Source organism: Ipomoea nil, unplaced genomic scaffold (assembly GCF_001879475.1).
Source record: "Ipomoea nil cultivar Tokyo-kokei standard unplaced genomic scaffold, Asagao_1.1 scaffold1043, whole genome shotgun sequence".
In the NCBI taxonomy this organism is placed as follows: Eukaryota; Viridiplantae; Streptophyta; class Magnoliopsida; order Solanales; family Convolvulaceae; genus Ipomoea; species Ipomoea nil.
The window spans coordinates 10310695-10334904 of NW_017617471.1; the positions used below are offsets into that span (position 1 = coordinate 10310695).

General features: G+C 33.7%; 1 protein-coding gene across 3 annotated transcripts; it reads left to right on the plus strand.

Moving 5' to 3' along the window:
- Positions 1–1386: 1386 nt before the first annotated feature.
- LOC109181684 (protein MON2 homolog) lies at positions 1387–23661 on the plus strand. 3 transcript variants are annotated; one of them, XM_019331563.1, is made up of 44 exons: positions 1387–1718; positions 1975–2160; positions 3464–3553; positions 4538–4611; positions 4777–4932; positions 5416–5536; positions 5694–5749; positions 6019–6073; positions 6166–6222; positions 6350–6451; positions 7002–7082; positions 7189–7241; positions 8782–8851; positions 10426–10489; positions 10965–11113; positions 11220–11347; positions 11445–11502; positions 11728–11825; positions 12641–12725; positions 12855–12920; positions 13155–13214; positions 14003–14089; positions 14200–14386; positions 15333–15376; positions 15459–15584; positions 15687–15818; positions 15925–15977; positions 16106–16154; positions 16783–16841; positions 16940–17079; positions 17225–17379; positions 17876–18004; positions 18515–18600; positions 18683–18798; positions 18888–19000; positions 19158–19281; positions 19369–19490; positions 19913–20081; positions 20168–20366; positions 21179–21503; positions 21926–22065; positions 22144–22262; positions 22349–22550; positions 23326–23661. In XM_019331563.1, exons 1-44 carry the CDS (start codon positions 1614–1616, stop codon positions 23414–23416), a joined length of 4881 nt encoding a protein of 1626 aa, XP_019187108.1. In that variant the 5' UTR covers positions 1387–1613; the 3' UTR covers positions 23417–23661. The 3 variants fall into 3 exon arrangements, with proteins under 3 accessions (XP_019187108.1, XP_019187109.1, XP_019187110.1); XM_019331564.1 differs by having other exon boundaries at positions 12644–12725; XM_019331565.1 differs by lacking the exon at positions 4777–4932.
- The last annotated feature ends 549 nt before the right edge of the window (positions 23662–24210 follow it).

Below are 24210 nucleotides of genomic sequence, written 5' to 3' on the forward strand. Positions count from 1 at the left end.
AAAATTATTATGTAGACCTAAACCCACTTTGCAAGATGAATTTGGATTAAAAATACACAATTTACATACTGAATGTTCACAATTTACGTACTAACAGGGCGTTTGGTTGGAGGGATTTTAAATTCCCTTCCCACTTAATTCCCACCTAATTCTAAAGGTCATTAAATTCCGTAGTTTGGTTGGAGGGAATTGCAATTCCTGGAATTGCAATTCCCCCATTTTCATGGAATTAAAATCCCATGTCTCCCCTGGTATTTTAATTCCTAGGAAATAAAGATAGTGATGAGTCAAAATTACCCCTTCCTTTTTTAACTTAAAATTAATGTCTAACAACAATAATGGACATTTTTGACTTTATACTATTTATTCCCTTTCAATTCCCATGTATACCAAACATTGGAATTGAAATTCCCAGTAATTCTATTCCTGTCAACCAAACACTGAAATTTAAATTCCAACTTTATTCCCGGTAATTCAACTCCCGTGGAATTACAATTCCTTTCCCACATAATTCCCCCCTTCCAACCAAACGCCCTGTAATGGGCTGTTTGAATTGGTTCATAGAATAGGCCTAGAATGACATAACATTCCCAGTAATAGCTAGACCTATTCCTCTGTTTGGTAACCACTTGTATTCCCATGAACATTGTTCCCGGGAATGACAAGGGGAATAGAGATTCCTGGGGCCCCCTGCTATTAGGTTATTCCTGAGTTCTCGAGAATAGCCTAAAATTTCTATTTCATATTTCACCCCAATTAAATTTATTTCCTATTTCACCACCGCCACCACCGCTACCACCACCACCACCACCCCAGTAGCACCACCGCTACCGCCCACCACAACCACGCCGCCACCACCACCGTCGTCGCCGCCGCCACCACCACCACCGCCACCAACGCCACTGCCACTGCCACCACCACTATCGCCACCATCACATATTTTTGTAAGGGTATTTATGTCTTTTAAAACATATTTCATTTCTATTTCTTAAATCAACCAAACACGGTAATGTAATCCTAAAGTCTATTCGTTTCGCGAACCAAACTAATACAATTCATATTCTATTCCTTGCCTATTTCGTTCATTATGGAATAGCATTTCTATTACTTCAAAATTCATTCCGTGAACCAAACGTGCTGTAAATGTTCACAATTCAAATTGTAAATATTTAGTATGTAAATTGTAAATATTTAATATAGAAATTGTGTATTTTAGATTCGGGTCCACCTTGAAAGTTGAATCTGGGTCATCAGTCATGGTGTCCTTTTATAAATGGGCAATTTCTCATTGCTCTAATAAATGGGCCTATACTTATATCTTCCGATTTCTTATGGACCCAGGGTGTTATTCATTTTATTTGTTAAGACATTAGACATATGACAGCCCAACTCGGCAACTCGTTGGTTGTTTGTCTCCCCTCTCTGTAGACCGCGTGCGCAGCACGTGCACACAGTCACTGAACGTCCAGCGATGGCAGATCTTCTTTCTCAATGCCCCGCTCTCTTTCCATGAAAATTTCCATGAAAACTAACGTTTTAATTTCGATCTCTTTTACCTTTGAAAAGTCGAGGCTGAGTAAATACTGAATCTAGCTTTACTTGATCGGAGAGAGATGGCATTCATGGCGGTTTTGGAGTCGGATCTTCGAGCTCTCTCCGCGGAGGCACGCCGCCGGTATCCCGCCGTTAAGGACGCCGCAGAACATGCCATCTTGAAGGTTTGATTTCTTCTTCTATTTCTTTGATATATACTATAATTTTAAGCTGATATTGTTAAGCATTCCGCAAATAAACTGTTCAGTAACTGAAAGTTTATAATTTTTGAAATATAACTGAATTTCACATACCGATACCACTTAGCTACCTAAGCTTTCCATATTTGTTTCTCTATTCCGTTTTGGTTATTGAATGTGAAAAGAAGTGGAATTTTCAGAAGATGTGAGTTTTGAACTGGGTATGGTACTGAATTTGCAGCTGAGATCATTGTCGAGTCCTAGTGAAATTGCGCATAGTGAGGATATACTGAATATCTTTCTGATGGCCTGTGAAGTTAGGACCGTGAAGTTGAGTGTGATTGGACTATCTTGTCTGCAAAAGCTCATATCCCATGATGCAGTTGCACCATCAGCTTTAAAGGAGATTCTTAACACCCTCAAAGATGTAAGTTTACCTTTACAATAGTTTCACGACAGATTGTGTAGTAGACTAAATTTTGTTTCGTCCTGCATTTATGCAGCATATAAGTATTTATCATGAATTGTGATTTGTAAATACTTTGAGGTTGGGAAATTTTTGTTATGAAACTATTGCAAGTCAATTTCGATTGGTATCATGCTTTGTATGCTCCAATTAAGGGTTGAAGCAAAATTGAGCCTCCCTAGCAAAATTTAGTGTCCATTCTAACAACTTATTCAAATATCATGTTATTTGTATCTATGCATTTGTGAGTTGTGAAGTTCAGGGTATTGAATTATGGTTGAGAATATTCTGATACATGTTTAATTCAATGGATGAGAGTCCTTGCTTGATTGAGGTAGTAATTCACAATTTATAGCTTTTCAACAGTGCTTAATACTCTGGTGCTCTTTAATGAACTTAACTTCTCAAGAAAGAAAGGAAAATGAGGGGGGTGGTGATATATTTTTCAGAATGTGTACAACTGAACAACTGAAGAAAAATGATACTGTAAAATATATACTTGGATTTGGAATTATAGCTGTATTAGGGTGAAATGATTATGGATGGAGAAGTAAGTTGCTTTAGGCCAATAACCAGATGTGACAGTGGCCTAGTGGCAAAAATCTAGTTGTGCTGTTGGAAGCCAGGAATTAAGAAGTTGCAAATGGAGGAATTTTCTAAGTTTGGAGGATAAAGTAACAAAGATGGAGCATAAAAGGAACCCAAATTTGTATGTTGCGTGAAAGGTGCCACTTCTTTTGTTGGGTGGAGTGAGGGAGGAACAACAGTGTTTGACTACTGAAGATTAAACTTAACATTATACTAAAGTTTACTTTCAGAAGCAAACTGGTCTGCACTTATTGCTGTCCAAAGGGAAAGGGGGTTGCAATGTGAGTGGGGAAAGGTAGATGTGCTCTGTCCGAATGAAATTAATCACCACCTTCTGCATTGGTCTAGTAGAAGGGAACATGAAAAAGATTTACTTTTTCTATTCCCAATTTTCCATCCTTTCTAATCTAGGAGAGGCTAAAATTCTGAAATGGAGCAGTTCATAGTTTTTGGAACTTGAAAGAATTGACCACCTAACATGTTGTAGTTTCGGCAAATAAGATAAACTGTTTTATGACAGAAAATCATGAATGCATAATAAAGTCTTTAGTGTGTTCCTTTTGAGTAATACATGCTTTAGCTGCTATTTTTGTACCTCATTTAATTCTTCTTACTTGTATTTTTATTTATATTGAATCTTACACTACATTTTTATTTTCTATTTTATTTTAAACAGCATAGTGAAATGGCTGATGAGAGTCTTCAACTTAAGACACTACAAACTATCCTTATAATATTCCAATCTTCTTTACAACCTGATAAAGAGGTAATTATTAATTTTCTTTTATTTTGTGTAATCAATATAACTCATTCCCTCTGTAACATAATTTTCCATCTTAATATTTGACATTAATATGCTTAATATAATGTCTGTGTGTTTGTATATGTGTGTGTGTGTGTGTATGTATATTGGAAATGATTGACCTAAATTTATCTAATTCAGGGCTTCTGTGTTTCTCATTTTATTCATTCTATACATCACTTAATAATACTCTATTGAAATGCAATCAAGAGTTGACATGGTCTCATGCATAGATAGTTAGATACATTGGGACATTAAACAACAAAGTAACAACTGTATATTTGGATAATTTGGATATTTGGAAATGGTTGATCTAGATATATGGAAATCAGAGCTTCTACGTACCCTAAATTTTATTCATTCTATGCTTAATTTAATTTAATTGTACTCTTTTGAAATACAATTAAAAGTTGGCATGGTCACAAGCATAATTTGTTCTCATGCGGTTAGAGTTGTCTTTGGTGATATTTTCTGAAACCCAAATTTTACCTTCAATGAGACCATTTTTCTATGCAATTTTGATATTTTGAACCAAGGTAGCAGAATTGAAGTTGTACCACACTGTACCTTTGAAAACAAGTTTTTCTAAATCTTTTAGAACCGCCATGCATTACACTGATTTAAGCACAACTTTAGCAAAGAGTGCTTCATAAAAATTCCTGATTAGATAAAAACATTTGCTTGAATTTTGTTGGATTGCAGCTTTCTAAAGGCTCCTTTTGTCCTCCTTGATCTGGGACTAATGGGAAGTTCTCTGTTTCGGAGTACTATTTATTTACAACCTTATATTTTCTTAAAGTGCATTTATGACATGGAAAGGCAAATAGTAATTTGGTAGTTGGGTACTGAATGTTAACTCATAACTGATCTTTCAACACTAGGGAGTGACACCACTGGATTGTTCTGGCTCTTGAAGTTCCATTGTGTTAACTGCTCTTCATATTTCAGGAGAATACGGCCCAAGCGCTTGGTATTTGTCTGCGGCTTCTTGAGAGCAATAGATCCTCTGATAGTGTGCGAAAGTGAGTTCCAAGTATTACACTGGATCATAATTTATTAGGCATCCCTTACTTGTTTTAGTTTTTACAGTGTCATTTCTTTTAACTGTTTATTTCCGGTTTTTTTTTTTTTTTTTTTTTTTTTTTTTTTTTTTTTGTTGTTGCAAACTTTTTTGCAAATTATTTCAGCACAGCTGCAGCAACCTTTAGACAGGCTGTAGCATTGATATTTGATAGGGTGGTTACTGCTGAGTCGCTTCCTGCTGGGAAATTCGCTTCTGGGATCTATATTTCTCGAAGTAATTCAGTTACTAGTGATGTTACCCGCAATATAAATCACCTAGAGTACGTAATACATACACATTTAGAGGTTGATATTTTATTTCCTTTCTTCCATGTGCCTTTATAATTAGTTTTTGTCTCTTCCTTGTGTTATTTGGGAGGCTAGTTAATTTACTCCAAAGATCAGCTTGGGTAACTTGTAAAAATATAATTATGGAAAGGAAATAAAGAAAGAAAAAATAAATAAAATGATAAATCATTTAAAGTACTCCCTGTGGAACATCAAATATGTTCTCTATTTATCCTCCATCTACATCCAAAAATGTATTCACTACATTCACAGTTTATTAGTCTTTGACTCATTGCATCTCAACCTGCATGATTGATTCTTTTGAAATTTGTGACTAATATTGTTTTAAGACAGTATTACATCATCATTTCAAAAATGTTAAACTGGCAATTGAAGTTCTTTTTTGTGCCTAGAAGTGAGCATACATTGTAAATGCATTATGTTGCAGAAGTCAGAACTGAACATTGCTTGAATAGGTCATTGGAGCAAGAGTTTACTTCTGGAACTTCAACATTAACGAGGAACACATTAACTAAACCCGGAAAGCTTGGCCTTAGATTGCTCGAGGATCTAGCAGCTCTTGCAGCAAATGGATCTGTATGTGTCCTAGTGAATTATCTCGTTTCCTTGACAGATTTTGAATTTGGTTCTGCATTTTGGCCAGTAATTGAGAATTTTCAATTTTCTATGATAACCAATTGTAAAATTAAATCCATTGGGGTGCTGACTGTATTATGCTTGTGTTATTGTTCAGGCTACCTGGTTAAGAGTTGGTTCCCTTCAAAGAACATTTGTGCTTGACATACTTGAGTAAGAAGGCATCCTTTTGAATTGGTGTATAGTGTTGACATCAAGTTTGCTTGATGTTTCTTAATTGCATCCATATTAACATCCATTGGGGAAAAATATGGAATAGTTTGAAATAGTGTTCAGGGGTTTTTGAGGTTTGTATTCTTGTAGCATCAAGAACTTTTTTGGTGGAAAACTCAAGGAAATGCCTATAAACAGAGGTTATGACTTGAATACTTGTTTCCAAATCAATTTGATTATATTTTAATTGTTTCTTGATTGTTATTTAGGTTTATTTTGTCCAATTACGTGGTGTTATTCCGGACCTTGATTCCTTACGAGGAGGTGCTGATATTACTACAATATACTAATGTATTGCCTTTATTTTCAGTTTCACTATTTTCATTGCCTAAACAATGGCCTATAAAAATTTACAGGTTCTCCGTCACCAGATATGCTCCCTCCTAATGACATCACTTCGTACAGATTCTGAGGTGATGCTTCTATATGAAATGTAGTCTTAGAAAATCAAATTTCTGTATATTGAAAATTTGACTTGCTAACTTGAAAAGAAACTGAACTTGCTAATTCTTTTCATTGACAATTTCTTAATTCAATCAGTTTGAAGGAGAAACTGGAGAACCTTATTTCCGTCGGTTGGTCTTGCGATCAGTTGCCCATATAATCAGGCTTTACAGTTCATCACTAATAACTGAGTCAGAGGTATGATCTTATTGTTTTAAAAATATATAAGTTGTTACTGGTTAGTTTTGGTCCTTTGTTTCTTGAAGTTGTTTATGTGTTAATTGTCTAAAACAATACAGAATAATAAAGAATAATGCTGACAGTGGACCCAATTTGACATACTAATATTGACAGAATCTTACATAGAAGGAGGGTTAGAGAGGTGAAGAGAAGATGTAGAAAGGTGGATAAGTGAGATGCTGAAAGAATGTGCAAATTGGTGACGATCAAGTGATCAACTTGATTTTCATGCAATTGACTTAAATTTCTATATATGCAATGGTAGTCATACAGTAACATGCAATCAAACCTCAGTAGCTAGTGTTAAGAGATCTCTATAGCGTGAATCTTGTAATGGAACATTCATCACTGCCTCTAATTCTTCCTACTTTATTCCTTAGGTTTACTTTATTCTATATGGTAGTTTACAAATTCAGACTTGTGAACAATCAATTAGTTGATCTCAACAGTTTCTTGTGCTTATGAATACCTTTCTATGCTAACCTGGCAAAATACCTCTTTGATGCAGGTATTTCTCAGCATGTTAGTGAGGGCTATCTCTCTCGACTTACCATTATGGCATCGCATTCTTGTTCTTGAAATCCTGAGGGTAACTCCAAGAATCTGCTGCAAGCAGATTATGCACTGTAAGTTTATTAAATGACTTGCACATGTACAAACCTATATCTAATTATTAGTAACTCTGAAACTTGCAGGGCTTCTGTGTGGAGGCACGCACTTTACGAGTTCTATTTCAGAATTTTGACATGTAAGATTATCCACTTTGCTATTGATGTATTGAATTGAAGTTATTTGATACTTCACTTTGTTGATGATCGTGATGACCAAACACTGTGCTTTGTCTATGAACATCTTAATGCTTAATACTTAAGATATTTTCTACCTTTTGATTTTACTGAAAACTCTAGTTCCCATTGTGACAATGCTTCATATTTAGTTATAAGCTTAGCCTCTTTCTTTGCTTTCATAACATTCCTGGTGCTTTAGGTCATCTAGTTGTGTAGAGTATCTCAATATTTGGAGCTGACCGTCATGAGTCATTAGAAAGTTCCGTCTTGAAAGAAGTGGTTTTCACTAGTTTTTTTTTTTTTGCTGGTTAACAAAGTTATAAAATGCAACAGCTCTATTCAAATATGAAGTAATATTAACTCTTCTATGTTGATGAAATGACAAAAATATGTACTACACAGTACACACTGACACTATAGTTGCTTAAGCTGAAAATTTGAAGTATGAAAGCAGTAGTACGCACAAATTATGCATGACACTTTGACTATTTTTGGTAGTGCTTATTTTAGAGTTTGTAGCTTATTTTAAGTTACCAATAAACTATAAGCTCTGTTTGGTGAGAAATTACAAGTTTAAAATAAGTTCTTATTTGAGCTTATTCTCAAACACTATAACATAGCCTTTGAGTAATAAAGCCAGAGCTTTTCATTATTTCTTCCATTTTTAATTCCTATGAATTTACAAAAATAAATCATACTACCATTATTTAATCAAAATTCACCCTTCCCTCCTTTTCTCAGTTTTGCCTTTTTTTTTTTTTTTTTTTTTTTCCTCTGTAAAATTTATTTTTCATCTCATTCATTCATAAGTTTGTCAACTCTTTGCATTATAATTTTAAATTCTCGTAGACCTACTTAAATAATTACTTCGTAGAATATAAAAAATCAACTTACATAACACATCTTATATCTACTTTATTATGTAAACTGCACAAATATATTACAACAATTATAATATTATATTCTCCAATTAATTTCAAATTAAACATGTAGAATGCTTTAATACAATAAAATATTTATTTTTGTGAAATATTTTTCAAGAAATATATATGTTTTCAAATTATCGTTAATATATACAGATTTCCTATTTTATCATCTAACATTTATTAGCTTCCTTAACAGCTAATTTTGCCAAATGCTTCTACCTCCAACAAGCTAGTTTAACGGCTTCCTTTCTAACTACTAACATTTCAGTTTTCCAGCTAGGCATGCCAAACAAAGCCTTTATGGTCTTATGATTAGCTGATTTTAGAACACTTTCTAAATTTTCTAGTAAACAGAACCCTCACCCCCAAGATTATATTTTATATTGCCCAAGACTTTGTTCTAGTGGCATAAGTGTGAAATTGAAGTCTCGAGATTGATTACCCTTTGTGTGCGTGTGTGTGTGTATGTTATACTCTTCTATCTGAATTTTCTGTGATCAATGAAATTGTCACTCGTCTTCTTGTTCTCTTTTTATTTATTTATTTATTTATTTATCTTTGGTTGCTTTTATAGGCATCCCAAGAACACAAATGTTGTTGAGAGTATGGTAAAATCACTTGCTCGGGTTGTTTCGAGTGTTCAGGTATATATAATGAGATCTATGTTTTATTATTATCTGCCATAATTCTGTAAATTCATTTGTCATATCAAATGTTGAAACATTATGTTCTTTACTTGAACATTTGCAATTTTGTTGGATCTTTTTTTTTTTTCAATTGTAATTTGCTTAATGTGTCTTTTTTTTTTTTGTTAGTCTTGTCTACATTTCTCCTTATGCTGTTATTATTTTGCAATATTCATAACCTGGTACTATGCATCACACAAAGTTTATTGGAGTATTCACCCTTGACCATTTGGTCTTGGCATCTTGGGTCTATCCTTGCCTCCTTGGGTACAAGGTACACTCATCTGCTTTTCCATAGGCATTAGTGACGTGGAAGCCATGCACCTGCATCTGGTTTTGTGTTAATGTGATCCCAGATTTTAGAAATTTCTGGAGGTATTTTGTTATGAAGGCAAGAAGTTTCCCTATTGATTAAATCTTTTGGTTAATGAAGATGAACTCATTTCTTCTGAGTGATCAAATCTGTCCATTAATGTCGTCCATCCCTATTATTATGTTACCATCATTTGTACAAGTGTTAAACCCATTGAATGTCTTTAAGGCTTGAGCACTGACCACTGGTACATCAGCTTGCAATGATTGCATGTTCTAAGATGCCCCCTGATATTGGCATTAGCAGTGATGAAATAGGAACTAGTGCTCTTTATGTCACCTTGTGATAGGTGGTATGCTTTTTGGTGACTTAAAGAAAGTTATCCCTTCCAACTGGTGGGAATATTTATAGAAGGATAACCACATGATTTGGTTCTTATTAAACACATTCATTGATTCATTTGTTTGTAGAATTCAAAATAATAATAATATATAAATAAAGAAGAGGTTCATACATAGTGCTGGGGCATTGTTTACAGATCTTGAAAGAGCATTCAGTTTATTATATGCTATGACTTTTGCTTCCTGTTACAATCTATTGTAGGACAATCTTCAATTTTTTTTTTTTTTTGGGTATTATTTGCATATTTGTTTTTGTTATAATCTAAGACTAAGATTGGGCTAGGGTCACTCAATTGGGCTATAATAATGTACATGGGCCAAACTACACTAAAAGATTGAATCCAACCAATTAGCTAGTTTAACCTCTGGCTTTATAAACCCATATGTTCTCTCTTATTTTATCAATGTGGGACTCTTAACACTCCCCACCGGTTGACCACTTGAAATTGGACTGGACCCTCTCACTAACGAAAGCTCTGGACACTACCAAAGTGGGCCGAATAAGAGGGCTTACAAAAGCTTGAACGCCATCAATACCCACAACTGGGTGAACCTAAAGTGTACCGAACAAGCTCTGATACCATGTTAGAAACTAAGATTGGGCTAGGGTCACTCAATTGAGCTATAATGCACATGGGTCAAAGCCAAACCACACTAAAAGATTGAATCAAACCAATTAGCTAGTCTCACCCATGGCCTTATAAACCCATATATTCTCTCTTATTTTATCAATGTGGGACTCTTAACAGTTTTATGCTATTGTCAGTGTTATTTCACATAATGAAGTTAAACTAATCATGTATTGGTCAATATTGCAGTTTCAAGACACATGTGAGGAGAGCCTTGCAGCTGTTGCTGGAATGTTTAGTAGTAAAGCTAAAGGTACTAGAGTCTTGATTTTACACTGACAAAAGGGTGACATACTCTGGTTATTTCACACATTAATTTTGTGGAATTTGGTGATTTTAATGTTTAACTGATAGTATTATAGATTGCTTTCAAAAGCTGTGGGGATCTCCTTTTTTCTTTTAACTGACACCAAACTTTGCGCTTTGTATTAAGTCAACTTGCAATTGAAATTTCAACGACATGAAACTTGAATTCACAAAAAGATTGTAACCATGGTGCTATTGTTTTCCTTTCTCTGCCGGGTATTGAAAATTTGAAATAGTTCTTTCTGAACTCGTAAAATAGTTTGACGAAACAAATTAGTAACTAAAGTTTTGTATACCCACCCAATTATATTGGAAAATGTTTACTTATCCCCAAATAAAAGGTATTAGAAAATGAAGTTACTTCATGATATCTGTACCTTGTTATAATTTTTGGCCGTGCAACACCTTGATTTCTTTTTCAGGGGTTGAGTGGAGCTTAGATAGTGATGCATCTAATACTGCTGTCTTGGTTGCAAGTGAGGCCCATGCAGTAACTTTAGCCATTGAGGGACTACTTGGAGTTGTTTTTGCTGTGGCTACTTTGACTGATGAGGCAGTAGATGTTGGTGAGGTAAAATATGATTTATATCTTTCCTGTATATTTTATATTAATCATTCAGATAGTGTATCAGAAGCTCAGCTGTTTATCATGTCTACTTTTGTCTTGGAGCGAACAGCTTGAATCACCTAGATATGAGATTGATCCACCAGCAAAATGCACTGGGAAGACTGCATTTCTTTGTATTTCTATGGTTGATTCGATGTGGTTGACCATTCTTGATGCCTTGTCCTTCATCTTGACAAAGTATGCATATCAAGTGTTTCATTTTATCTTTTTAAGAAATTTGTGTATGTGTTATGTTGAATCTGTTTAGAGAACAATCTATATTTGCTCTTTGAAGGTCTCAAGGGGAAGCTATTGTGTTGGAAATATTGAAGGGTTATCAAGCATTTACACAGGTAACAAACTTTTGACTTGATATTCACCTTTTCTTTTAATGGCTTCCCAGTTGGTAAATATATATTATTTTCCTTTTGCAACATGCCAACATTGGAGCTGTGTATTTTTTAATTCTTTTTTCAGGAAAACCCCTCCTTTTTCCATCTCTATTAAGTGGACTTGACATTTTCAACAGAGCTACTTATCGTGCTACAAGCTTTAAAAATGTTGTTTTTGCTGCACAGGCTTGTGGAGTTCTCCATGCTGTTGAGCCTTTGAATTCTTTTCTTGCATCTCTTTGCAAATTTACAATCAGCATACCAAATGAAGTTGAAAGGAGAAGGTACATACTATACTTGTCTTTATTATCTTTTATGGTTCTTCTCATTTGGTCCACTTATCATGTTGTGAAATGGTTTCTCTTCAAAGCTTGTTATGCCATAGATACTGCAATTATACATTCAAGTGCATCTCATAATCATCACTATGGAGATTTTGATTCTGGCAGTAGTAAAATATAGAATGAGATACACATGGATCTTTTTCCAACATCAGTTCAGATATATTATTAATGAAGTTTTGACTTTGGACAAGTATAGATAGGACTGTAAGAACACTCATTACTATTTTATGTGTCTGATAAATATATTAAGATAAAGCAAATCATGGGAAAATATACCTCTCAACTTTATGAACATTTTCTTTAAAAATTTATTTTAAATTGTTTTTTTTTTTTAAGTAGTCTTTCTTTGGCAAGCCTTATCCATCTCAAGTTTTTATAAAGCAATTTTATGTATAAATACTTTGTGTATTGGATAATTGATCCAACAATTTTTTACTTGCTTTGGTGAGATCTGATAATATTATTTGGGAATTGTTGATTCTGTACGCTGCACCGATTTGGTAGAAATGGTCAGTAAAATTCTGGTAGAATGGTAAAGTTGCTCTATTGCAACTTTTACGACCAATGTTTGAGTCTAGGGAAAGATCTCCTTGTGATGCAGGGTATGTTTGTATCCATTTTACATCCCATGGTGATAAACTGAAGAACTATATGCATAATGGGAATATACTTTGTTGTTATTTTTTGAAGTGGTAAGCTGATTTCTGCTATAGCATGCAAACTTGAGGATATATAAGTTTTGTTAATCTTTCCTGTAGTGTGCAATCACCTAGCTTAAAACGGTCAGAAGCATCTCTAGAACAGAGGGAAACTATTGTTCTGACACCTAAAAATGTGCAGGTACTTGGTCAAGCCTCGTGTCTATATTATACATCATGGCAGTTCAATGCAGAAATTATTCTTTATGAGAATCCAGTTTCGATTAATGGTTCTAACAACTTTTGTACTAACCCTAATTGCTGATTTCAGGCATTAAGGACACTTTTTAACATAGCTCATCGACTGCATAATGTTTTAGGCCCTTCATGGATTTTGGTATGTCAGTTCAACACTTTGATTTATATTTTCTTGCTCAAGTGATCATGAATTTAATACTTACAAAAAGAATGTAGAACTTAAATATATGTAGCCTATCCCAGCTATATTAGATTTAATGATTAGCTGATTTGAGTTGACTTCAAATTTATGTTATGTGTTGAGTTCAACTCTGTAACACTACAAGTAACTTGTATGCTCTATATTTAGTTCTATTTTATTAAAACTTTTCAGGTACTGGAAACACTAGCTGCTCTTGACAGAGCGATTCATTCTCCACATGCAACAACACAGGTAATTTTGAATTCCATAGAAGAAGAAAAGAAACAGAAAAGTAAGACTTTTATTTAAAATTCAATTTATTAGAACATGTGTAACATGTAATCTTTTAAGTTGCATTCTGGTGGGTGCTTGTTGATAATTTATGCTACTTAACCAACTCCTGTTCTTCTTTTCTTCCTTTATTTTCCTTTAATTGTTTTTGTCTTTGGGGAAGGAAAGGAATTGAGGTTTGTTTCAGAAGGAAACTAATGGACTTCTATCTTCTCTTAGTTCAGTATTGCAATTGGTCTTGTACAGTGGATAACTTGATGCCATACTGTATTCACAAATTGTTATGCTTCCTTTTGAATTTAAAAGATTCACAAATTCTGTTATAGCACACAACCATTTGAATTTGTAATGAAAGTTTTTGCAATATTATTTGCCTTTTTGCTAGTTTGCTGTTTGATTTTGGATGTTCTTCATATATGTGGTTTGCATTTCCTTAATCACTTCACTTATGTTAATGAAGGAAAAGAAGAGCAGAACTTTGGATGGATGTTTTTCCCTTGCTTGTAGAATAAGTCACCTTATTATCTAGTATGAATGTGTATGTGTTAGAGTGTAATGTGTCTAGGGAAAAGTGTACTGTAAAGAACTGTATATGAGTAAATATTGTTTGCTTCTTGGGAATGCAGTGTGCATTCTGTGCATGGATGCTGTTGAATTCTCCTGATCAAAGAATTTCATCTTCCAGGAACTTTGCTTTGCATTGCATTGCATTATCTTGCCAATTTAAATCTCTAATTTTGATCATACAGGAGGTCTCCACAGCTGTTCCAAAGCTAACCAGGGATTCATCTGGCCAATACAGTGACTTTCATATTCTTTCTTCTCTAAACTCTCAGGTATTTGGAGTTCTCTTTACCTATATTCTTTCTGCATTTCACTTTTCCCTTAGTTGCTGTGTTTGATCATAATTTTCTTCCCTTTTTCTTATATATTCTTTTATTTACAGCTTTTTGAAAGCTCAGCTTTGATGCATATAGCTGCAGTGAAATCACTTCTTTCTGCATTACGTCAGTTGTCACATCAACATATGTCTGCAACTTTCAGTGGCTTTGTACAAGCATCAAATCAAAAAGTTGGAAGCATTAGCTTCTCGGTTGAAAGAATGCTTTCGATCCTAGTCAACAATCTTCATAGTATGTTAAAGTAGTTTTTGAAGCATTTTGGTTCCTTTTCTATCAGTTCTTTTATGTCTTGATATAATCTGAATTCTCATAACTGGTTTGCCAGTATACTGCTCTAATTATTTAGATAAACTACACCTAGTTTTTCCAAAGTGTTATGGTTCTCATTCCCTTGGCTGGTACTTTAAGAGGTGCAATGATGTGAATTTGAATGATGCAACAAGTTTGCCACTTCATATTATGCTTTTCATTTGAGTTTTTTTTTTTTTTTTTTTTTTTTTTTTTTAAATTTTATATGAAGTGATTAAGGTAATATATTATACAGAGTAGATTATCTATTTGCTAGCTGTCTATGGCTATCACGTAAAGCTTAGGTTTTAAACAGTGTCTGATACAAAAGCACAGTGAAGGATCCATTTCTGAATTTAATAATTATTCATTGTTTCAATGCTCTTGAGTATTTCTGCTGAACTTTTGTGTTTTTAATATGGCTATCTCAGTTGAAACAACTAACACAGATCTGAATCAGCATCCATATTTGAAGGAATTCTGCTTCTCTTAAGATTCTTTTGTGTTGGCTTGAAACTGATAATTTACATAATTCTTTCCTAACTTGATTAAAAATAAAGTATTATGATATCTAGAGTCCAAGAACAAATGAAACACTTGAGTTGGATGAGAAAGAAAACTTTAAATCCTTGGCCGTAAGAATGCTCTTAAAGCGATATAAAGATAGATTTGTTTTGGTTTTAAATGCAATGCCGCAAGTTTTCTTTTTCTCTCAGGAGTTATGAGTTTGCTAAATGTGAATTAAACACTCTTCTCCATTAATTTGAACACCTATGGGACTGTATCTGCAAATTTTGTTTGTTCAGGCATTGTAGCAGTACAGGGAATTTTTCTTTCCCCTTATGATGCCCAATGTGCTTCATCATTTAATTTATAATTTGTATGACAGGGGTAGGACCATTATGGGATGATGTCATTGGCCACTTCTTTGAGGTAATTCTTATTACTAGATATGTAATTCAATGTTAAATTTGCATTTCTTTCATTATTTTCATATCCAAAAAATATTTTGCAGCTCACGACTAGTTCAAATCAACATGTTAGAAATATGGCTCTGAATGCAATGGATCAATCGATTTGTGCTGTTTTAGGATCTAATATATTCCAGGAATATGCGTCCTCTAAACTCCTTGCCAACAATGTGAGATAATATTTTTCTTTCCAGTTTCAACTAAAGGTCTTCAATTTTTTATTTTTTATTTTTGCATGAGAAATATACTTTTATTTCTGATGATTTCTCCAGGTCTGGCCTGAGAATATAGATATGAGATCACTGGAATGTTCTATCATATCTCCATTAGCGACACTTTATTCTTCAACACAAAGTTTTGAGATTCGTGTTGCATCGCTGAAAATTCTTGTTCATGTTTTGGAGGTATGTAGTGCAATAAACTAAACTGAGAACTGGTGTAAAGTTCCCACATTTTTTTTTCTGTGATCCTTTATATATGTATATCTCCATCTTGTGTATTTTCTTTCAGAGGCATGGAGAAAAGCTGCAGTATAGCTGGCCAAATATTCTTGATATGCTAAGGTGTTTCTAATTTATTTTTTTTAAAATTTATTTCCATGTTTGTCCTTATCTGCATTATTTCTAGTGTTTTTGGATGTGTGCAAGTCCTCCTTTGCTTTATTACCAAGTTATTTTGACTTTATTCTCAGGTCTGTGGCACATGCATCTGAGAAGGATCTCATTTCTCTTGGATTCCAGGTGAGAACACAGCATTTTGTGGAAGAATTTTTATTTTTTATGTTTTATTCTATACTGCAATTTCATATTACTATTACATCCTTGCATCTGCTTTCTCATTTATGCTATGGATAATTTCACTTTGCATGGACAAAGTAACTATTCATATGTCATAGAACCCATTATCTTATGAATTTAAGTGGTTGTTAACTGTTAGAACCCAAAGACTCATAAGAAATAGCAATACACAATGAAAATGTAAAATGGAATTCCAATATGTGATATTACTATTAGGTATCATCATTAAACAATATTAATATAGACCCATGATGAATAGAAGCAGAGTTCTATCACTTCTATAGTGACATTGGACAAAAAACAAAACCAGATTTGTTTATCACAATAATAATTATAGACAATGGCTCTAGCTTTCCTAAAGTGTAATGTGTTAAGTATTTGTCCAGCTGTGGCCTTGTTTTGATAATCTTTAAATCCTTTCAGTAAATTATATAAAACAAAACATGTTATCTATTTTCATACCCCCTCCATCCTTTCTTTTATCTCGTTTTGCTTGTTAGATGATTATTAGGTGTAATTTCTACTGATATTGAAGTTTAAGTTTGAACTGATTGAGATTTTCTACGTATAGAACCTCCGTGTTATTATGAATGATGGGCTTTCAACAATACCTACTGACTGTCTCCATGTGTAAGTAATTATTTTGTACTGGCAACATTACACCTTAGAGATAACACTGAGATTTGGTACCAGGACAAAGCATTGATAAATCTTAATTGATTTTACAGTTGTATTGATGTTACTGGAGCATATAGTGCACAGAAAACTGAATTAAATATTAGCCTGACAGCAGTAGGCCTTCTATGGACTTCTACTGATTTTGTTATCAAGGGGCTCCAGGATGCTACTGAAGAAGATAGAGAAGCTGGTGAAAGCATTTCTAAGAGAATACTGAATCATCAATTCCTTCTTTTTATAGATCTATATTATTGCTTTTGTTGGGCTCATATCCTTTTTTGTTTTGTTTTTTTTTTTTGTTTTTGTTTTTTGTTTTTGTTTAAATCTTGTTTCAGATAGAATAAGCAATGGGAGTAGGGAGGAACAGAATCTTAATTCTCCTAATAAAGAGAGTGAACAAGCATTACGGATTAATGTTATTGATCGTGACAAATTGCTCTTTTCTGTTTTTTCATTACTACAAAATCTGGGAACTGATGAGAGACCTGAGGTATGCAATACTTTCTGATAACAATTGAGTTTGTTTTTAACTCAAAGTTGAAGCACTGTAGTTTTAATTTCATTCAAGATACCTCTGTTTTGTATGAGTTTCTTTTCCTGAAAAATTAGTAAAAAATAAATAAATAAAAATAGTGAATTTGTTTCCTTGTATTGACTAATTTCAAGTACAAGCTAACTTTAATTTGAGTCCTGGGTTTCATTAATCTACTTCAGTAACTCTGAACATATAAAAGCTTTTGCACATTAGTGCTGCAGAACCTTTAATGCTTGGAAGTTTAGTGTTCTACTCAAAGTTACTATCATCTACTTCATCCAAGATCAATCAAATTTTATTCAGGCCAATAGTTTCTAGTTTATGTATGAAACTCCAAAAAAAAATTGAGATAAGTTCTTGGCATGTAGCTATCAGAAACTTCTGACCTTTCTAATTCTTTAGTTCAGTTTTCAATTGGAATTTCTCTATGATTGATCTAATGTGCCTCTAGGTTCGGAATTCTGCTGTTCGGACACTTTTTCAAATCCTTGGAAGCCATGGACAAAAGCTTTCAAAGAGCATGTGGGAGGATTGTCTTTGGAATTATGTTTTTCCTACACTAGATCGTGCTTCTCACATGGTAGGTTCTAATGAATATCCATTGTATGTCAGAATTTTCATGTTGGCTGTTGCCTTCTCTTGACGCCATTGTAGCAAAAATCCCGCCTAGGCGCCGATTAGGCCTCCTAGGCACCGACTAGGTCGCCTAGTCGACCGATTAGCTATTGTTCTCCTCTGTTTTAAATGGGTTATTTCACTCAAAATGACATTGTTTTGAGCGAAATAACCCTAAATTGTTCAAACTCTAGATGTTTTTTAGATTAATATTTAATATTTTAGTATTAACTGTTGAATTTGGAAGATGGAATGGCCTGGAGGGTGGAGAATAACACCACCCGCCAGTTAGGCGGAAGCAATAATAAAGAATCAAGGAATGGAAAATGTATAGATAATGTATGATTCTGTATTATCTGTCTATGTTTCTAACAAAGAAACATAGTATATATAATAAAATTAAAAAATACATGGGCGCCTGCGCCTAGTGATTTTTTCAACCATGCTTGACGCAACAGAGATCTTCTGCCCCTAGGCTGCAACATCCTCAAAAGCTGAATGGCAAGGAAAAGAACTTGGAACACGTGGAGGAAAAGCAGTTCATATGCTCATACATCATAGGTATATGAATTTTGAAGTGCTTCGTTATTTCCAATGTCTTTTGCCTGTAAAATTCTTTTGATGTGATTATTTGAATTTGCAGCCGAAACACTGCTCAGAAGCAATGGGATGAGACACTTGTGCTTGTGCTGGGTGGAATTGCTCGCATTTTAAGATCATTTTTCCCTTTACTCAGAAATTTAAGCAATTTCCAATCAGGTGAATTCATTATTCTTTTGATCTACCTTTCGTCAAAATTATATTCAGTTTGAATAACTTGGATAATGAATGATATTGTGCATCCACAGGATGGGACTCCTTACTACGCTTCGTTGAGAACAGCATTTTGCATGGCAGTAAAGAAGTAGCTCTTGCAGCAATTAATTGCTTACAATCCACTGTAGTTTCTCATTCTCCAAAGGTAGTCATTTGTTTTTCTGTACTATTGCTACTGGAAGCAATGGCTAATTGCCTAATTATCTCTAGTAAATAGTTTTATTTACTAATTAGTGATAATTATTACTTCATGGAATTGCTTAACTTTTAATCTCTTTCAGTAACTTAGTTTAATAAAGCAGGGAAATTTGCCAATGCCATACCTAACATCTGTGCTTGATGTTTATGAGCTTGTTCTTTGTAAGTCGCCTAGCTACGATGATAGTGCGACAAGCAAAGTGAAACAGGAAATTTTACATAGTCTTGGTAAGTCTCTTCATTGTCTTGAAAGAAATTTAGATCATTTAAGGTCGCTGACTGGTGCAGTCGGCATTGAACACTTTTTTTTGGCAGGTGATATATATGTTCATGCTCAGGGGATGTTTGACAGTCATATGTATGTAAAGCTGCTAGCAGTTGTAGATATGGGGATCAAACAAGCCAGGATCACCAATAGTAACTTTGAAGCTGAATATGTATGTAATTTAATTTTCATGCTAGGTTATCATCCCTGCCAAAAATTTGCCCACTTGCTAAATTTTCAGATACTGTAGCAGCATATTGTCTCCTTTAAGATTGTAATTGATTCCCAGGCCTTACAATATGAGATTGAATTGGTTTTTCGTTTAGCAGAGTGGGTTGAGTATTTACTGAGACAGAAAATAGAAGTTGAGAAATTCTGAGAAAGATTTAGCTGTGAACCTTGGAATTTGTGTACCTTGCTCATTACTTTGTATCCGATGAAAATTTCTATGCCTTTCATTACCTTTTATCTAATGATTATATATATATATATATATATATATATATATATATATATATATATATATATATATATATATATATATATATATTTATTTTTTTTTTTTTTTTTTTTTTTTTTTTTTGTTGTCTCTAGGGTCATCTTCCACCTGTACAACGCGCAATACTAGAAATCTTACCAATGTTGTGTCCAGCAAAGCACCTTGCTACAATGTGGCCCCACCTCCTTGGGAAACTAATGCAGTATCTTCCAGGATGTGATTCTTCCCTTGAGAAAATTGAAGATGATGCAGATCAAGGAACCAGTAAGATTTTTATTTGAAATGCTTGTTTATCTGGAATTTTTTCTTTACCCAAGTAAATAAAAATTATCTGGATACATTTCATACAGTTCCAAATAGTGATGAAGTTTCTCATGGAATTGCTTCAAATGCCCAAAAGAAGGCAGAAGGTTCATTAACTGCAGGGTCAAGTGGACCAAGTCAACTGTTTGCTGAGAAACTTATTCCCGTACTAGTGGATCTTTGCCTACGAGCTCCAGCTGCAGAGAAGTACAGTGTCTTACCTGACATTATTCAAGTTTTAGGAAGGTAAGAATTTATTAGAAGTGCTTTGATCTCTGCACACAAATTGCAATTAGAACCCCGATATCTTGGAAAATATCATGTTGGTGGGGTTGTTTTATTTTATTTTTTTAATGTAACAAATGTGATAAGAGTAAAGAGACAGGATCAAGAAATCAAGGAGATTATGATATTAAAAAGTAAAACCAAAGGAAAGAAAAACAAGGGAATTCAAAGAATATCCTTCCAACAAGAATAAATTCTTGCCCACAGCTACTTAGAGCTAATTGTTCCAATTCTACTGGATGCCCTTCTTCTAAGAGATGGTCCCTATTTATACTCTATTACCATATGTAAAATAAGGTAGGAGCATCAATTACTGATTACATAATTATTCAATCCCTAATTATACTCTCCATAAAATAAGCAAGGATTTACATAATCAGTCAATCCCTTATTCTATGTTTCCTTGAATTCTATCACTAGAATGATTTGATAACTTTCCTTTCCTGCCTGATTTGTATCAAAATGTCAGCATATAATAGAGTTGAAAATTTAAATTGTATTTAAACGTTGTAAAGGTATGCTCTTCAATCTTCAGGGAGTTCTAATTGTTTTATTAAGGCCTTCTCTCCCAGACATTGGGAAGAATAATCTCATGTTAAGAGAAAATGTCAACATGCTTCTTTTTGCTTATGACAGAATCATTGTAAGTTTCTATGCAATGTGGTTGGAATATGTGATATTATATTAGCTTAAGTTGTGCTGTTTCATTGCTAATGTGGTATCTTTTTTCTAGTACTTAGGACTGATACATTGATTCCAACTTTATTTGATAGATGTATGACTACAAGAAGAGACAATCCTGATGGCACACTTTGGAGAGTAGCAGTTGAAAGTTTCAACAAACTTGTGATTGATGATCTTTGCAAGCAGATTGAAAAGTCAGGAACAGATGTTGCTAATGTCAGATCTGCAAAAATACGTGCCTGGAAAGGAGTTGCTGATATGTATGAAATATTTCTTGTGGGCTATTGTGGCCGTGCCCTCCCTCCCACTGCACTTTCAGAATCGGCACTAAAAGCTGATGAGTCTCTTGAAATGAATATATTGGATATCCTCGGAGACAAGATTCTCAACTCCCAGATTGATGCACCTCTTAATGTAATCATCAGACCTGAAATTTATTACTTAATTACGCTAAGCATAACATTCATTAAAGCTTGAATACTGCACCTCATAGATAGACTGGGAAATTTTAATTTTTCCTTCAAACTAAACTTTGATTGACTTATCTTAGGAACCATATTTTTAAGTATATATACAGAGATAATTAATCGGATATGCTCGACATTGGCCTGCCCACTTTCTCTCTCTGTTAATAGGCCATCCCATCCTGATATAAACATGCTTAATTGTGTTTTTCCTGACTATTGCCAAGTTGCCTAATGGGTCTTCTACATTAATGTTTATTATGTCTTATATGAACAAAAATCTATAGGAATAAAAGCTTTCAAGCATGATTTTATTGTCTCTCTCTCTTGCTAGTTGCAATTCTCTGATGCAATTTTAATTTGTTTACGCAGATAATGCAGCGGCTAATTTCAACCATTGATAGATGTGCTTCCCGTACATGTTCTTTGCCTCTTAAGACTGTTGAACTTATGCCTCCACATTGCAGCAGGTTTTCCTTGACCTGCTTGCAGAAGTTGTTTTTCTTGAGCAGGTATATATAATCCTGCATTTGATTAAAGATTCTATGCCAATTTGAGTGATTGCTAATTTGAGAATCCCTTATTTTCAGCCACAGAACAAGTGACCAAAATTTGACTACATCCGAAGTTAGCAAAATCTCAATTGCAACGCTGATGACCAGATGTGAATGCATACTAGATAAGTTTTTGAAGGATGAGACCGAACTAGGTAAATCATTTATTTATGCCGGGTCTTAATTTTGTCTATTTTCTTATGGCTTCATGTTTTCTTAAACCTTGAAACCTTAATTTCAGGTGATTGTCCGCTGCCTGCAGCAAGAGTAGAAGAAGTCCTCTTTGTCCTCAAAGAGTTAGCTCGCCTTGTAATTCATTCAGATACTGCATCAGTTCTTCCTATCCGCCCACAATTGAAGAATGGCCTTGTAGAAGAGAATCATGCGAACAAATTGCATTTGTTCGTTCTTTTCCCATCCTTTTGTGAGCTCGTCGTATCAAGGTATGTAGATTAATTAACAATTGAAAATATGGTTTTCAGTATGCTGGGAGTAACAGTAAGTGAAATAATATTGTTGTTACTAGTTCGCATACATCTTTCTATTCTTCTGTTACCCAATATGCCTGTTTAGTATAGTAAAGCATGTGTGTCATTGAGTTATGATTATGGTCTATGGTTATGGATTGTGAATAATTCATAATCTAGTAAGAGGTACTTTTGGATTATTGACTTAAATGAGCTAACACAAAGCTGTGATTTTTATTCGTTTTATCACACCTGAGTGAAATTTCTAAACATACACCCTGTCCAATGTGGGTCACTATGGCCCTGTTTGCTAACATAGTTAGCTTATCAGCCAATTTTAACTTATGTGACCACTATTAGCTGTTTGACTTGGTTAAACAGTCAATATAAATGTTTGATTAATTACCTTTTTGTAACAGCTTATTGTTCAAAAACACTAAAATTCAAAAAGCTTAACTTTTTTAGAAAGTCATTAGTAACTATCGGCTAACAACTAATTTACCAAACATCTTTTTACAATCATCTAATGTTATCAACTATTCAAACCCACTAACTCAATCAGCTAACATACAGCTTTCCATGCATTCACCGCTGCCAATCTACATGCATAAGTATCTATATATTTTGGTTCCTAGTGAGTAGTCATGCATTCAGAGAACTGGTAAATCGTATTTTAGGTGTTAGATCATTTTTGCGTTTTAGAAAGGGATGTTTTCTTATCTTGTTGACCTATCTATCTATCTCTGGGCAGGGAAATCAGGGTGAGAGAACTGGTGCAAGTATTACAGCAACTAATCGCTTCAGAGTTGGGTCTGCAGAAGCTTTCTTTAGCTACTAGTTGATTCTTCTCGTAGAGAGTTCGTGGTCAGTAATTTTGTTTTGTTTTATTTTATTTTTTATACGGTTTTATCTGTGAGAAAAATTTTATTTTTATTTTTTTATTCTGAATTTCTGTGTATAAGGAAATAGAAATAGCAAAAATGTGACATGGTTTCCTGTCAAAATGGTAGTCTAGATGAAACAATTTTACATAATTTATGTAATTGTATTGAAATGTTTTTTTTAACCTATATGGCTATATTGCTCATTACAATTTTACATAATTTATGTAATTGTATTGAAATGTTTTTTTTTAACCTATATGGCTATATTGCTCATTTTTTTGTTATAAAATTTTCTGTGTTTATTGTTATCTACAAAAATCACTACTAATTCACTAGTGCCATTATTGTATTTAGTTATAAATATTATGTAATGATTCAAATTATTGATTATTGATTACCCTTATCGCATTAAAAATCACTCTATATTTAAATCACTTTATGCGTATTTAAATATTTTCTTTTGGAACAAAAATATTTTGCTTTCCAAGGAGGTTGTTTGACAATATTTGGTTGTTACAAAGATTATGAAAGACCCATTCGTGTACGAACACCAATAGATCAACTAATGCAGTAAAAACCCGTGTAATGAAACACAGTGTAAATTAAACAATATCGTTGTAGTTTGAATGCAATCCTTATATCATGTACCAGGGTGCATAATGTTAAAAATTTTCCTGTACCAAATGTACAGAATTGTATAAGTAGAATACGCATAAATTTTTAACATAATATAATATAATACATAATACATA

Coding starts and splice junctions, on each gene's coding strand:
- LOC109181684 (XM_019331563.1), top strand. CDS start 1,614: ATGGCATTCATGGCGGTTTTGGAGTCGGATCTTCGAGCTCTCTCCGCG. Junction 6,074..6,165: donor CCTTGATTCCTTACGAGGAG/GTGCTGATATTA, acceptor AAAAATTTACAG/GTTCTCCGTCACCAGATATG. Junction 18,005..18,514: donor TAGATCGTGCTTCTCACATG/GTAGGTTCTAAT, acceptor TTCTGCCCCTAG/GCTGCAACATCCTCAAAAGC.